Source organism: Helianthus annuus, chromosome 13, assembly GCF_002127325.2.
Source record: "Helianthus annuus cultivar XRQ/B chromosome 13, HanXRQr2.0-SUNRISE, whole genome shotgun sequence".
NCBI lineage: Eukaryota > Viridiplantae > Streptophyta > Magnoliopsida > Asterales > Asteraceae > Helianthus > Helianthus annuus.
Window position 1 is genome coordinate 125400785 of NC_035445.2, and position 14390 is coordinate 125415174.

At 36.5% G+C, this 14390-nt stretch overlaps 1 protein-coding gene across 1 annotated transcript; it reads right to left on the reverse strand.

Annotated features, from left to right (window-relative positions):
* Window positions 1–587: 587 nt before the first annotated feature.
* On the reverse strand, window positions 588–11398 carry LOC110899294. The gene is made up of 10 exons (XM_022146176.1): window positions 11258–11398; window positions 11086–11173; window positions 4815–5286; window positions 4557–4746; window positions 2948–3071; window positions 2646–2870; window positions 2412–2528; window positions 2179–2331; window positions 1904–2095; window positions 588–895 (listed from the first exon to the last, which is right to left on the reverse strand). The coding sequence occupies exons 3-10, from the start codon at window positions 5272–5274 to the stop codon at window positions 680–682; spliced, it is 1677 nt and encodes a 558-aa protein (XP_022001868.1). The 5' UTR covers window positions 5275–5286; window positions 11086–11173; window positions 11258–11398; the 3' UTR covers window positions 588–679.
* Between the last annotated feature and the right edge of the window lie 2992 nt (window positions 11399–14390).

The following is a 14390-nucleotide window of genomic DNA, read 5'->3' on the forward strand; positions in this document are numbered from 1 at the left end:
AACGAACCGAATTAATATCCTTCGAACACTACTAGAAAATCAAGTCTTTTCTCACGGCGTATTTTGTGGTAAATTTGTGGGAAACAAGTAGTAGCAACAAATTTCCCACGAATTCTTTTGGTGTGAAAAAACTTCGTCGGAAATGGCATGAGCGACAATTTTCCTACAAAATTTCTGGCAATGTTCCCACAAACCGAACTTGTCGGAAGATTTGCGTCAACATTCCCACAAAGTTTGTTATAAACTTTTTCTTTCTATTTAACAACAAATTTGTCACAAAACATATATTTTTAATATATTTTAAATATTTTAATTTGGTGACAAAATTCCTACGGTTTTGAGATAAATGTTGTGACAAAGTTCCCACGCTTCTAACAATCATTATTTAAAGTTTGTGACAAAATTCTCACGGTTTTTAAATTTACTCGGTGACAAAATTCCCACGGTTTTAAAAAAATAAAATAAATTCCTTTAAACTTACCGACAAAATTCCCATTATTTTATAAATCAAATTAATATTATTAAAACAAAAAAATTGAAAACCAAATTCTTTTAAATAAATTGCAGAAAATCCTAAAGATTCCAACAAAAAAAAAACATGTTTACAGTCTTAGAATAAAAAACAAAATGCACGTTTTTGTAACAAAACTAACATGATCTTTAACATACATAAAAAAAATTACTTTTTTCCGAATTTATTAAACTTTGCTTCCATGTATTTCTGCCATCGAGCATGTTCGGTCCGCTCTCGTTCACGTTCAACACGTTCTTGTTCCCGCTCTCGTTCACGTTCAACCCTTTCTTGTTCCCGCTCTTGTTCAAATTGTTCAAAACGGGCTTCAATGTTTTGTCGAGCCTCTCGTTCCTTTCCTAGTTCAGCTTGAACTTTTTGGAGCTAAAGTTTATTAAAACGAATATAATTAGCACACATTAACAAGTAACGGGTCAATCTAGGGGTGAGCAAAATCAACTACCCGACCCGACCCGAAGAAGAACCGACCCGATACCCGATAAGCCATTAAATCAATACCCGATATGATACCCTATAATATAAAATCGGTTCCGGTTCTATTGTGAGTCGGGTATATCGGTATTCGGGTAAAGAACCGACCCGACCATTATGTTATGTAATTATATATTTTAGCGGCTAAAATATGAAGTCTGACAACATGTGAACATGATTATTGAAGCAGTTGCAGCAATTCTGATAACATGTTATTGAATGTCACTTCAGTCTTACCCAAGCATATGAAGCGATCAAAGGTAATCAAAATATTCATCAATAGTTTGCTAAACTTTGGTAGGTGTGCATCACAACTTATGATATCATTACTCAGTAAATAATAAAAAAAATGGAAAACAAATTTACTTAGCTGATGTTCACATAATCACATTTATATGAGTTTCTAAGGTAATAGCACTAGTCATACCACAACCTCGTGAAGCAGCTGCAGCAATTATAGCAATTATGAACAATATTGAAGATTTATTGAAGTATGGATTTAGTTCTGATATATCTTATACTGTTTGATATATCACGAATTATGTTAACTCATTTTGATGGGCTTTGGCCCAGATTAGTTGTTTTGTACAGAATCCATATATTTATCTCGGTTCCACAGGTTTGGCTTCGGTTCTTTGTTGTTCCCTACCCGACCCGACCCGATACCCGACATACTTGATTTACAGGAACCAAACAAATACCCTATATCCTATATTAAGGTCGGTTTCGGGTATTTTTCAGTTCGGTTCTCGGTTCTAATCGGGTCGGACCTATTTATGCTCACCCCTAGGTCAATCCAAAAAAATGACCCAAACAAACATACATGTATATATTAGATAGCACACACTAGTCTGATACATTCATACATATATATACACACAATAATAGCAGTAACTTTACCTCATGCGATTGTCGAGTATCTGACACACTAGCTGTGGAAGATGTTGTTCCAGTCAACACAAAATGTGGATCAGAAGATCCTACCCCAAACAACTGACGACCCTGACACTCGGGATGCAGACTCTCCCACAGTTCCATATCATCGCAATCCGTGTTCCCATATTTATTTTCAAGTTTTTTCATGTAGGAGACCTACAGTTTATCAAAACAAATGGCTTGATATTGTACTAAAAGATGATACAATAATTATAAATAAATGATAAAAGATAATTTACATATGAACGTTTTGAACGATCGGTAACAAACTTTAACTTATCATAGTCATTTGCACTGATCTCCCCATCATTTAATCTCTTTTTACACTCTTTGGTGGCGTGGGTATGAAGTAATACTTCCGCGAATCCAACCTTTTTACCCTTTATTTTTTCCTACATAAAAAGATGCAATGTAATTTATAAGTTCTAAGTGTTCATGTAGGTTTCTAAAAGTAATAATATGATTAGCTTACCAAGTTGCGACGGTGTTCGTCAAACCCTTTGGACCCGCCTGTATGACGACATAAGTCATTCTTCCGGTTTTCTCTCCCTGCTTTGGACTTCTTTTCCCAATCTTTAGTGTTCCAAGACTATAATGGTAAAATATATATATATATATATATATATATATATATATATATATATATATATATAATTAATACATAAAAATAATTAAGACAAAAAATGTAAATTATTAAAACCCTTACCATACACATACGTTCCCATTTCCTACGAGGCACTCCATTGGGCGGATATTTGCATTGTATCTTAAAATTGTATCCGACATCGGGGATATCTTCCCTCGCCTTTAAAGCTTTCTTTTTAGAACTTTTCCTCATATCGCTCATTATGCCTCTAAATCGATCCTTGAGCACACAAATAAACGAATGACGTATGCTCTGGTGTGCTTTTGGATCCCACCTATACATAGTCTACAAAAACAAAAATAAAAATGCAATAAATAATACATATAATCATAACATATACAAATAAATAATTGATAAATTACCCGGAAGCGGTCAAACATGCGCTTCTTTACGTTTTGGGGGATCGTTTTAAACGTGACCCAATCTCCATCAAGACATTGTTCAAGTATTTCCTTTACACGTCTATGTACCTTTGAGTCTACAAACCTAAAATATTGAAAAGAAATTTGAGAATCAGTATAGTATACATGCTAAAACATGCAAAACATATCATAGTTTACCCGCATGAATCTAAGTAAATATAGTATACAATATGAGGCTCCCTAGTAGACCTTAAAATTAATGCACAATTTGTCCAAAGCTGGCTGTTTTGTTGCAAAATCTGTCCAAAGCTGACAACTTTGACATTCAGTTTTGCGAACAGTTTTTCGGGGCTCAAATGGTATTGAAAAGTTACGAAACTTTTTGGGTGAATAATCCGCTCAAAGTACTACATTTTAGGCTAAAACCCGCTCAAAAAGGTTTCGAAATGACCAAGATATGGCCTCTTAAAGTCGGTTTTAAATTCTGATCCACATTTGGTTCAAACACCAAAAATCAATCACATATTTAATATCCCATAAGCATCAATAGTCAAATAAAAACACATAGTGATGGCTGCAGAAACATAATATTTCTGTAAAGCACAACCAGCAACACATCTATCATCATTACTATGAAGGGTCACAAGTTCACAACTTTAGACTGATTATATGAAAGTCAGACCAAATTGGATCCCATAGAAAATCTTCCAAAAAACAACTTTTATGATGAAAGGAACGATCTTGGAAACAAAATCAAAAGGCATAATTGAAGTTTCTATGATTTATTCAAACCTTGTATAAATCACTTTGATATTTATAAAGTCAAAACCAAACTTTGCTGCTTATTTACTCTTTGGTGAAGTATTTAAATTAGGGTTCATTGAACAGCTACTTCCAAATCAAAAGAGCAAACACTTTCTAGAAATCTGTTGTATTTCAATTTAAGCAACAATATGGGCAAACAGATTCCAAAGTTTATCGATTTTTTCCATAAAATCAATCAAATAATAAAGTATGAATGATAAATATAATAAATGACAAATTCGGGTTTTAGTATAGATGAAATTACCTTGTGAATCAATAAGGATTCAACGAATTCGAGTCTATCCTCATACTGATTGTGAAGGAAATCTTTAATTGTTGATACAGAGAACAATACTATGACTGTATTGAACAGTGGGCGATGAGGGAAGCGGGAAAACTCATTCTTTTTCTAGACCCGCTTGTTATTCTATCATACCCATCCCGACCCATTAGTTTTTTATTATTTACCCATCCTGACCCACTTACTTTTTCTCTAACTTCTAAATTTACCCATCCTAACCCCCTTGTAAATTATATTAAGCCCAAAACAACCCATGAGTTCCTTTTTTAAACCCAAAATAGCCCAGACTTAACTCAATGGGCCAAGATTGCCAGGTCTAAATTACACCCGAACCGTTTAACCCGGTTCCGAACCGAACCGGTTTTTAAATGATCTGGTTCTTATATTTAGAGTGTAACGGTTCCCGGTTCGGTCCGGTTCGGAACCGTTGCACAACCCTACTACCAATACTAGTTTATAACATCAATAAACAATATAAATTAAAATATTAAACTAGAAACATACTTTTTCCCATTGCTTTGTATGAATTGCCTCCCATCACCGTCACCACCACCCTCGAAGTCGTCACCACCACCCTCAAAGTCGTCACCGTCACCCTCAAAGTTGTCATCGTCCTCACTGACACCATCACCATCGTCACCATTGTAACCATCATCACCAACGTCATCACCGTCGTCACCAGCATCATCATCATCTAAAAAGTTAAAAATAGTAATTAATAAAATGATAACTAATAAAAAATTAGTAATTTATATTGATTACCATTGTCGCCATCATCAAGGAGATCACGTGACAAATCTTGTAACGTTGTACCATCCCTATCATCAAGAATATCTGCTGACAAACTATCTAACGTCCCACCTAAATCAGCCATTGGATCACCCTCACCCATACGATGATAACTGCCCCTTACACCTCTGCGGTATGAAATTGAAGGACCTTTTGGAGGTCGTACCATCAAATATGGCCCTTTAGTCCATATAGTAGGTTTCTCAACAGTTGCCTTCCCATTGGGATGTTTTGGATCCAATTTTTGGGATCTTTGTCTCCCAGAAACAGCATCACCATCACCTCTACTAAGATCAGGCTCCCGAATAACAATGCCACAATCAATGCGTTTCCTTGAAACTTGTTTTGTCTTTCCTCCACGCAGACCACTACCAACACCACTACCACTACTACGACCACCACCACGACTTGTATTATCTTTACCAGCATTCATATTGTATATACCCTACATTTAATTGAACAGATTTGGTTAGATAATATATATAAGATTCACAAACTCTATGACAGGAAAAAAATATACAATGTACATACCATATGATAAATCTCAAATAATAAGTATACAACAACAAACAATTTATGTTCCTAACAATCATGTTCATCTTCATCTAAAGAGTGGTCAGAATAAACGTTTGCATCAACATCGTCACAACCATCATCATCATCATCATGAAATGTAACCCGGTCTAAGGGATCACTCTGAGTTACCGCATTCGGTAACTCGAACCGTTCATCAGTTTGAAGAAAATCGTGTGATGTCGTGTTACCATCATTGGTGACATCAGTTTCAGGTGTAGTGAGATCATAAATGTGACGGGATTTTGTCTTCACAACCGGCCATAGATCTTTTGTATCACGTGTCACGGCAGGGTATGAAGTGTAAAAAACTTGTTCTGCCTGTGATGCCAAGATAAACTTGTCATCACCTGGAAGATGAAACTTGTGTTTAACATCAACAAGCTTATTTTTGTTAACTATTACACCCAGGTTGTTATCAAACCATGTACATTTAAACACTACCACAATTTGAGGTTCCTTGCCATTATACTTAAGTTCTAATATCTCGTCCACTAAGCCGTAGTAGTCAGACTCTTCGGCGTTATACGTTTCCCCTCTCACACATACACCACAGTTTGAGGTCACAAGTCCCTTACCATGCTTCTGGGTGTGAAACTTATAACCATTTACAAAGTACCCATTGTGTGATTGAGCGTACATTGATGGTTGTCTTGCTAAAATTTCCAAATGTCGAGTGCTTCCATCAATTAAGCCATTCATTACCTACAATGAAAAACACACATGGAACATGTTGCTAAACGATGCACTAACATCAATCATAAAGAGTTAATTGGATTTACTTACGTGATTTTCAAACCATTCAGCAAAATGGTTATCTCTAAGAAGGAATTCTGGTTCGTTCGGATACAGTTGTGGTGCCACTTCATCAAATTTGTCGATATAAGGGTAAACTTCTACACAATTTAGAAGAACATATGTGTGCACCTTTTTAAGTTCTTCATTACTCATATGCCTCCGTGTTCCACCCTTTTGATGTAATCGTCTCGATGGAACGACAAATACGCTTAGTTTAGAGCCTCCACTCGAAGAGCTGAGATGTTGCGGTGCGAAATTTCGTGGCTCTCGATTATGGCGTGTCTCAATCGTTGAGTCAAAGTATAGAGAACAATAGGTGGCGATTTCATTCACTAGATGTTCCTTCACCATTGAACCCTCAACCTTTGATTTGTTTCTGATTCTTCTTTTCATTAAGCCAAGCTTCCTACATTTAGAAATTATTGAGAAATGTGTTAAGAATTATGAACAAAATTAAAAAAAAATATATTTAATTCATAAGATGAAAAAATGTTATTACCTTTCGTATTGGTACATCCACCTGTATTGTACCGGACCACCAAGAAGAGCTTCATCAGCTAGATGTATGACTAGGTGCTCCATAGAATCAAAGAAACTGGGAGGGAAAATTTTCTCCAACTTGCATACTGTTATAACAATAGTGCGCTTCATGTTAATCAAGTCATCTACATGCAACGATTTTGAGCATAAGACTCGAAAGAACATGCACAACTCTGTTACAGCCTCATATGTCTCTTTTGAGACAAAACCTCTAATAGCGAGTGGAAGCAACCGTTGCATAAACACATGACAGTCATGGCTTTTAAAACCATGAAAAGTGTTGTCTTTCATGTTTACACAACTCCCTATATTTGATGCATACCCGTCTGGAAATTTTACCTTCTTCAACCAAGCACAAACTTTTTTAACGTCATCTTTTCGCAGAGTGTAATTTCCCCTATTTTTAGTCATCTTTCCGTTGTTATCACATGTGGGGTTTAAATGAAATCGGTCACAAATACGCTCCATGTCTTGCCTTGCCTTCATATTGTCTTTGTCTTTGGATGTGTTGGTGCCCATGATTGTGTGAAACAGATTGTCAAATACATTCTTTTCGATATGCATCACGTCGAGATTATGTCGGATTAACAACTTACTCCAATACGGAAGTTCCCAAAAGATGCTTCTTTTTACCCAATTATGTGTAATCCCAAAACCTGGCGGTTTTTCATATCTTTCAGTACCATAGGGTTTGCCATCATAAACAATGGGAAACTCTTTTATAACCTGCCATATTTCTTCTCCGGTTGGCTGTGGAATATCTCTTACACGCGAAACCATTTTGTTTTTTCGAAAGTTAGTCTTATCTTTTCGAAAACAATGTTTTGCGGGAAGATGTTGTCTATGGCAGTCAAACCAACATGGTTTCCCTCCAAACGGAAGTTGGAATGATCCCGATTCATTCGAGCAATATGGGCAGGCTAACTTACCATGTGTGCTCCATCCGGACAACATCGCATAAGCCGGAAAGTCACTAACGGTCCATAAAAGTACGGCCTTCATTTTGAAATTCTCACATCGATGGGCATCATAAGTTTCAATGCCATGTGTGAACAACTGTTTTAGCTCGTCTACCAAAGGTTGTAGAAAAACGTCAATATTTTGTCGGGGATTATTTGGACCGGGAATGATTAAAGGAATTTGTACATATTGCTCTTTCAAGGCCAACCAAGGAGGTAGGTTGTACACCGTGATAAACACTGGCCAACATGAATACTTTGCCCCGCTTGAATTATTTGGACTAAATCCATCTGTACACAATCCAAGACGAATATTGCGTGTCTCTTTTGCAAAATCAGAAAAAACCGAGTTAAAATGGTGCCAGGCTCGACCTTCACTAGGATGACTCATCTTTTCGGATGGACTACGATCTGCGTGCCAAGTCATATGTTGGGCTGTCTTTTTTGAATAAAACAATCTTTGAAGTCTTGGTCCGATAGGCATGTAAGTCATCACCAACTTAGGCACTTTTTTCCCTCTTTCCTTGTATCTATATTCATTACATACTATACAACGATCCAGATCAGAATGCGGGCCATTGAATAGCATGCAATGGTTTTGACACACATGAATCACTTGTGATGGCAACTCTAGTGGCTTCAACATCTTCTTGGTCTCATAAAAGTTTCTAGGTAGCTTGTTATCATCAGGTAGATTGTCTTTGATTATCGGAAGTAGTTTATCAAATGCCGAGTCCGAAATATTACAGTCTGATTTCCAATTCAATAACCTGGTGGTAATAGAGAGTGTGCTAGCATCTTTGCACCCCTCCCATAAAGGCTCATTAGCTTGCTCTAACATACGGTAGAATGCATGTGCTTCTTGATTTGGATCTTGGTGCATGCATTCCATGACCATTTGATCATATTCGGTATATTCACCAATATCTTCAACAACATCCTGACCCACATGCTGAGACGGTATGGGGTTTGAACATTGGTCCACGCCCATCGGCTCTTCAGATTCACCATGTGCGTACCATAGCTGATAATCTTTCATAAATCCTAGTGAAGTTAGATGACAATCAACAACGTTTCTCGTCTTGTAGTAACGGTTTTTGCATTTACTACATGGGCATCTAATTAGTAACTTCTGGACCCCGCCTATAGTTTCATCTTCAATGTTCGTTGCGTGTTCGTATGCAAAATCCAGAAAATAATCAACACGTTGTTGAAATTGCATATTTAAAGTACCATCTTTATTGAATCTCATCCCGTACATCCATTCTCTATCCGACGACATTTTTATAGATCTATAACTCAAACCCAACAAGTATTAGAGCTTAACACACAAAGAACACATAGACATGCACATATAAATGGGTTCGGGTCAGTTTCAGGTTGAACCCGCGAACCAGTTTAGGTTAACGGGTCGTATTGGCGGGTTAACCCGTTTAACACATTTATCTTATATTATATTTTTTTACAGTTTATTTTATGTTAGAGATTAAACGGGGTGTGTATTTTATGCCATAATTATAACTTAGAAAGAGAAATTAACATAAAATTTTATAATTTAAATATAATTGTGTTATATACATTTGTGTTTTTTAAGTAAATTTTAATTTTAGTATATTAATTTCAAAAAAAATTAAAAAATTCGGGTTGAACGGGTCATGTTTGGGTCAACCCACAAAACTTCTGGTTGTGTTCGGGTTCATATGTATGATATGATTTTCGGGTTCGGGTTGGGTTTAGGTTCGTGTGAAATTTTCGGGTTCTGGGTCGGGTTGGGCCCGCCACCCCATGAACATGACCCGTTTAGCACCCCTAGATTGAACCAAGGGTTTAGACGTTTAGTACGGACTTTGTCGGATCAGAAGAATGGTGGAAAGGAAACACAAGGGCTGTGGGTTCAGTCATGAATCCATGTAACTCAGCAAGTTAAAGCAAGTTGGTAAGAAAGTAGCACTGGATCCCAAAGTAAGACAGCCTCAAAGAAGACACCAAGGAGAAATAGACGAGGCAGAGCAAAAGCCCACAGGAGAAGAGGGAATTGTGTGTCATCCCACAACAGAGGATAAGTATGGCGAAAGAACTACCCTCAATGCTGGTTCTGGTGGTAGAGGAGATAAGGAACCTGAAGTAAAAGGTCATCGTCTCATTTGTTGTGGGCAATGGAAGACGAAAAGATGATCGCCGCAAGCTGTGACAGGAACCAAGAGTCATCAGGTACCTTTGTTTCATACGGCTGCTCAAGGTTCAAGGACCCTATCACATAATTTTGAGTACCTCTTCAGCAAATACGGCATTTACAGGACGTTCTATTGATTATTCGGATCCTCATATATCAAGGCAAGATATATTGCTTGAGTGGTAAAGATATAACCTTCAGTCGTTTTCTTGTGAAATTTTTGAAGGGTACTTCACTTGGACATGGTGGTTATCGAGAATATGTATAAAGAGCATCAAAAGTTGTTCCAGCTTTTAATTTTAATGTGATAAAGAAGATGACGTACATTTATGTTTAAAATAGATCAGGTCGAAGAAGAAAGATTAGATAGGGTTGCTAGAATCATCTCTGGTGCTACATTGTCAATCACCAGTTGTTGCGCATCAGAATCTGTGGAATTATGTATTAATTCAGGGTGAGCGTCAATCACCAAAGATGACAGGTCCATCAACAGATGCAAAAACCGTACGACAAGAGTTGGTGGACGAAAAAGGACCAGAGACACGTTGTTGAAATTGCATATTTAAAGTACTATCTTTATTGAATCTCATCTCGTACATCCATTCTCTATCCGACGACACTTTTATACCTCTATAACTCAAATCCAACAAGTATTAGAGCTTAACACACAAAGAACACATAGACATGCACATATACATACTAACCTTATACATACAAATAAATATGATTTGGAGGCCAAACATGATTACATCAAATAATGTTGATAACTTTTAGATGTGCTTGCACGTTGTACAGATGTTTATGATAATTGCAGGTAAATGTAGATATGAAGATGTGTAAACAATGCTTGGTAATAGTTCGACCGTGTTGTTGTGGGTCTTTAATGAAAGAAGGCAAAGAAAAAGATCATGCTGGTACAACTATTAAAGCTCTGTTGGGGCTATTTATGGGTCACGATAACTGTAATGGTAACAATAAGAATAAATTGTACAACATGTTTCCAAAGATAGACGATTCTAATCAAGTAGCAGTCAGATTATCATCAATAATAACATATACAGATAGCAAAAATATAGTTCTTTGCGTGTTTCGTAATTCATAACAACAAAATCCACAAAAATAAAGACAGATGTCACATTGAAATTAAGCCAATATGATCCTCAAAAGTGAAGATTTAATCAGAGATGGGTTCAATTCGTACCTGTTGTAAAGGAGCACCACCAAAAACCACCAACTCAGAGCCTACCGATGGTGGAAAACCACTAGTAGCAGTCGCACAGTCCTCAGCCCTAGTTAGTGAAGTCGAATCTTAGAGATGATTAATTAAAGTATGGAGATTTATATCTTGGCGAAGGGAATAAATGAGAACTTACCAGTTTTGATCGAACTTTGAATTGTAGCAGCAAATTGTCGCTCTGAAACAAAGAGGGAAACCACCTAAAACCACCACTCCGTCCACCAAGTATAGAACAGCGAAAGAGATGGGAGGGTATAGCGCCAAAACACAATCAGCGGGAAAAAAATATTTAGGGCTTATATAGTTTGGGGATTTTAATTTCCATTTATAAACATAACATTAACTTATATTTATTAAATTGTATTTATATTTCATTATTAATTGTTATATCATATTAATACATATACATATATATGATATAAAGAAGTTATCGTCAATATATATCAAATTGTTATTTAAATAGTATAGTATAACACCAAATAAGCTTATATTTGTTTTATTTTGGGTAAATTACACTTTTCGTCCTTTATGTTTGTAGCGGGTTGCAATAGATGACCTTTAACTTCAATAATTACAGGCACAGTCCTTTTTTATAATGGTAGAGACGATAAGTGGTGGAGAGGAGTTGTCAATAAGAGATCAGGCACAAACAACTTTTTCTGTCTTTTATGAACTTTAATATGCGACGGTGGTGGTTCCGATAACATGTCATGGCGGTCGAGGTCGAATAGGCCTATGGATCCAAATTGAATGCTCAATTCAATTTCGCCTCTATTACCGATTGAAATTCATCCTCTCAATCCCCCATCGGTGGTCAGAGAAAGAAACGGATAACCGTATTCACCCAAAAAAAACTTACCTCCGACGCCACGGTGGTCAAAGAAAGAAACGGAGACGAGGAAACGACATGGTCGCTGCTAGACTTCATCAGAAACAAATAGGATCGAATTGGGGTGGTTTGCTTCGGTCACCGTGAACCACCTCAAATTCAAGATGGAGGAATTCTTTGGTGGTTGTGTGGAAGAAATGTGGAAATTATAACTTTTCGAAAGCTTTTCAAAGCTTAGTGAAGAAGAATGTGCCAAGGAAATTGTGAAATTGCAGGTGTATTTTACATTTCAAAGCTTAGGGTTGACTGCAGAATAGTGAGGTTGGTTGGAGAGAGATGAAATGAGAGATTTTAGTGTTAGTGTTAGTGTTAGGGAAGATGGTGTTTATTAATTTATTAATAAATATTTTAAATAAAAACATGAAATGACCATAATACCTAATACCCTTAAGTGGATAGACATAACTGAAAATTCTAACATGGTTAGTGATAAAGGACGTAACGTGTAATGAGTTTTACAAAAAAAAAGGACTGTGTCTGGAATTATTGAAGTTAAAGGTCATCTAGCGACCCGCTACAAACATAAAGGACGAAAAGTGTAATTTACCCTTTTATTTTATAGTTTCCTTACACGGTGAACATGTGTCAAGGACATATCACAACTTTATTTTTAAGGTTTTCTCCATCAGTTGTTTTAAGAAGTACCAATATCATAACGAATCGAATCGACACTAAACAAGCTCCCGCCGCCTAGCGCAGATTGAACAGATTGAACCTTACTAGACGTAATGTATATTTTTTATGTGTGGATATTGTTTTTGTCATGGCAAGATCTTTTTTTGTTTTTTTTTTCGGTTATACCGAGTTTCGGTACCGTATTAATCCCGTTACAAAACGAAACGAATCGATAACGTTCGAATTCCCCGCCGCGTAGCGTGGGGAATTTCACTAGTTAAAATACATTTATTAAATATATCTAATTATTTATTTCATTTTTATTATCATATATAATTCTTTGTAAGTTATATGAAAAAGTTATGGTAATAGTTTAGTGGGGACTTTTTTTACGTTTCTAGAATAGTAGTTAAACTTCAAATTTAATAATAATGATTATTTCAAATTCCTGATAAGATATGGAGTAGTTATACCTGAATTTTCATATAAAGATATATACACAATGGTGTATTAGTTTTATAAAAGTTAACTAACAAAATTTAACATAGTGAAATCAAATTAATAAAAATAAAGTAAATTACAAAAATCATCCTTTATATTGACACCAGGTTGCAAAGTGTGTCCTTTGTCTTCAAAAAGTATAAAAAACGTACTCGATGTTTGCAAACCCTTGCACGTTATGTTCTTTAGCCCTAACTCAATTGGCTTTCATGGTTAAATCTGACCAAATGAGTCCCACATGAGGGTATTTTGGTCATTTTACCCTAAACACTTAAATAAATAATAAAAAACACCTCTCTCCCCATCTCTCTCAAAACTCACTCTCCTTCCTCTACTCTCTCTCTCTCTCTAGAATTCCGCCATGGCACCACCATTGCCATCACATCACCGCCGCCCAAAGCTCCTTCGCCATCGCACCACCACTGGCGTCGCACCACCGCCATCACATCACCACCGCCCATAGCTCCTCCACCACAGCACCACCACTGCCATTGCACCACCACCGCCACAATACCACCACCATCACATCACCAACTCGTCGTCATTACATAGCTCTTTCGTCGTCGAAACCCTAAAAGTCGTCGTCGTTTAAACCCTTAAATCCGTCGTTCCACTGATCCGCCAGATCTAGATTTGTCGAAACTCCATTTTTTCATTGCTGCTCATTATGGTTGTCGTTCACTACTGTCATATAACCACCGACAAGTTTGTGAAGAAGATGAAGAGTGGGGTTGTTCCAGATCTGATTTCTTCATTTCTCGATTTCGTTTTATTTTGAAATTGTTAGGGTTTTTGAGTGTACGGATTCATCTACATGTTTTTCTTGATCTGAATTGTTTCGATTCAATTTGATGCTCTTGTTTGTGCTAATATGTTGTGTTTTTAGAGGATTTTATAAATTGAGTGGGGGTTGTGGTGGTCATGGTGGGTAGGTGGTGGCTGATGGTGGAGGTTGAAAGAGATGGTATGTATATGTGTAATAGAGAGAGATATTTATTAAGTTTTTTATATGTTAATTTTTATGTTTATTTATTTGAGTAAATAATGTAGAATGACTAAAATATCCTCATGTGGGTTTCAGTTGGTCAAATTTAACCATAAACCTAACTGAGTTCGGGCTAAAGCACATAACGTGCAAGGGATCGCAAACATCGAGTACGCTTTTGTACTTTTTGAAGACAAAGGACACACTTTGCAATCTGGTATCAACATAAAGGACGTTTTTTGTAATATTAAAAGTGTATATTATATATAGTATAAAAAT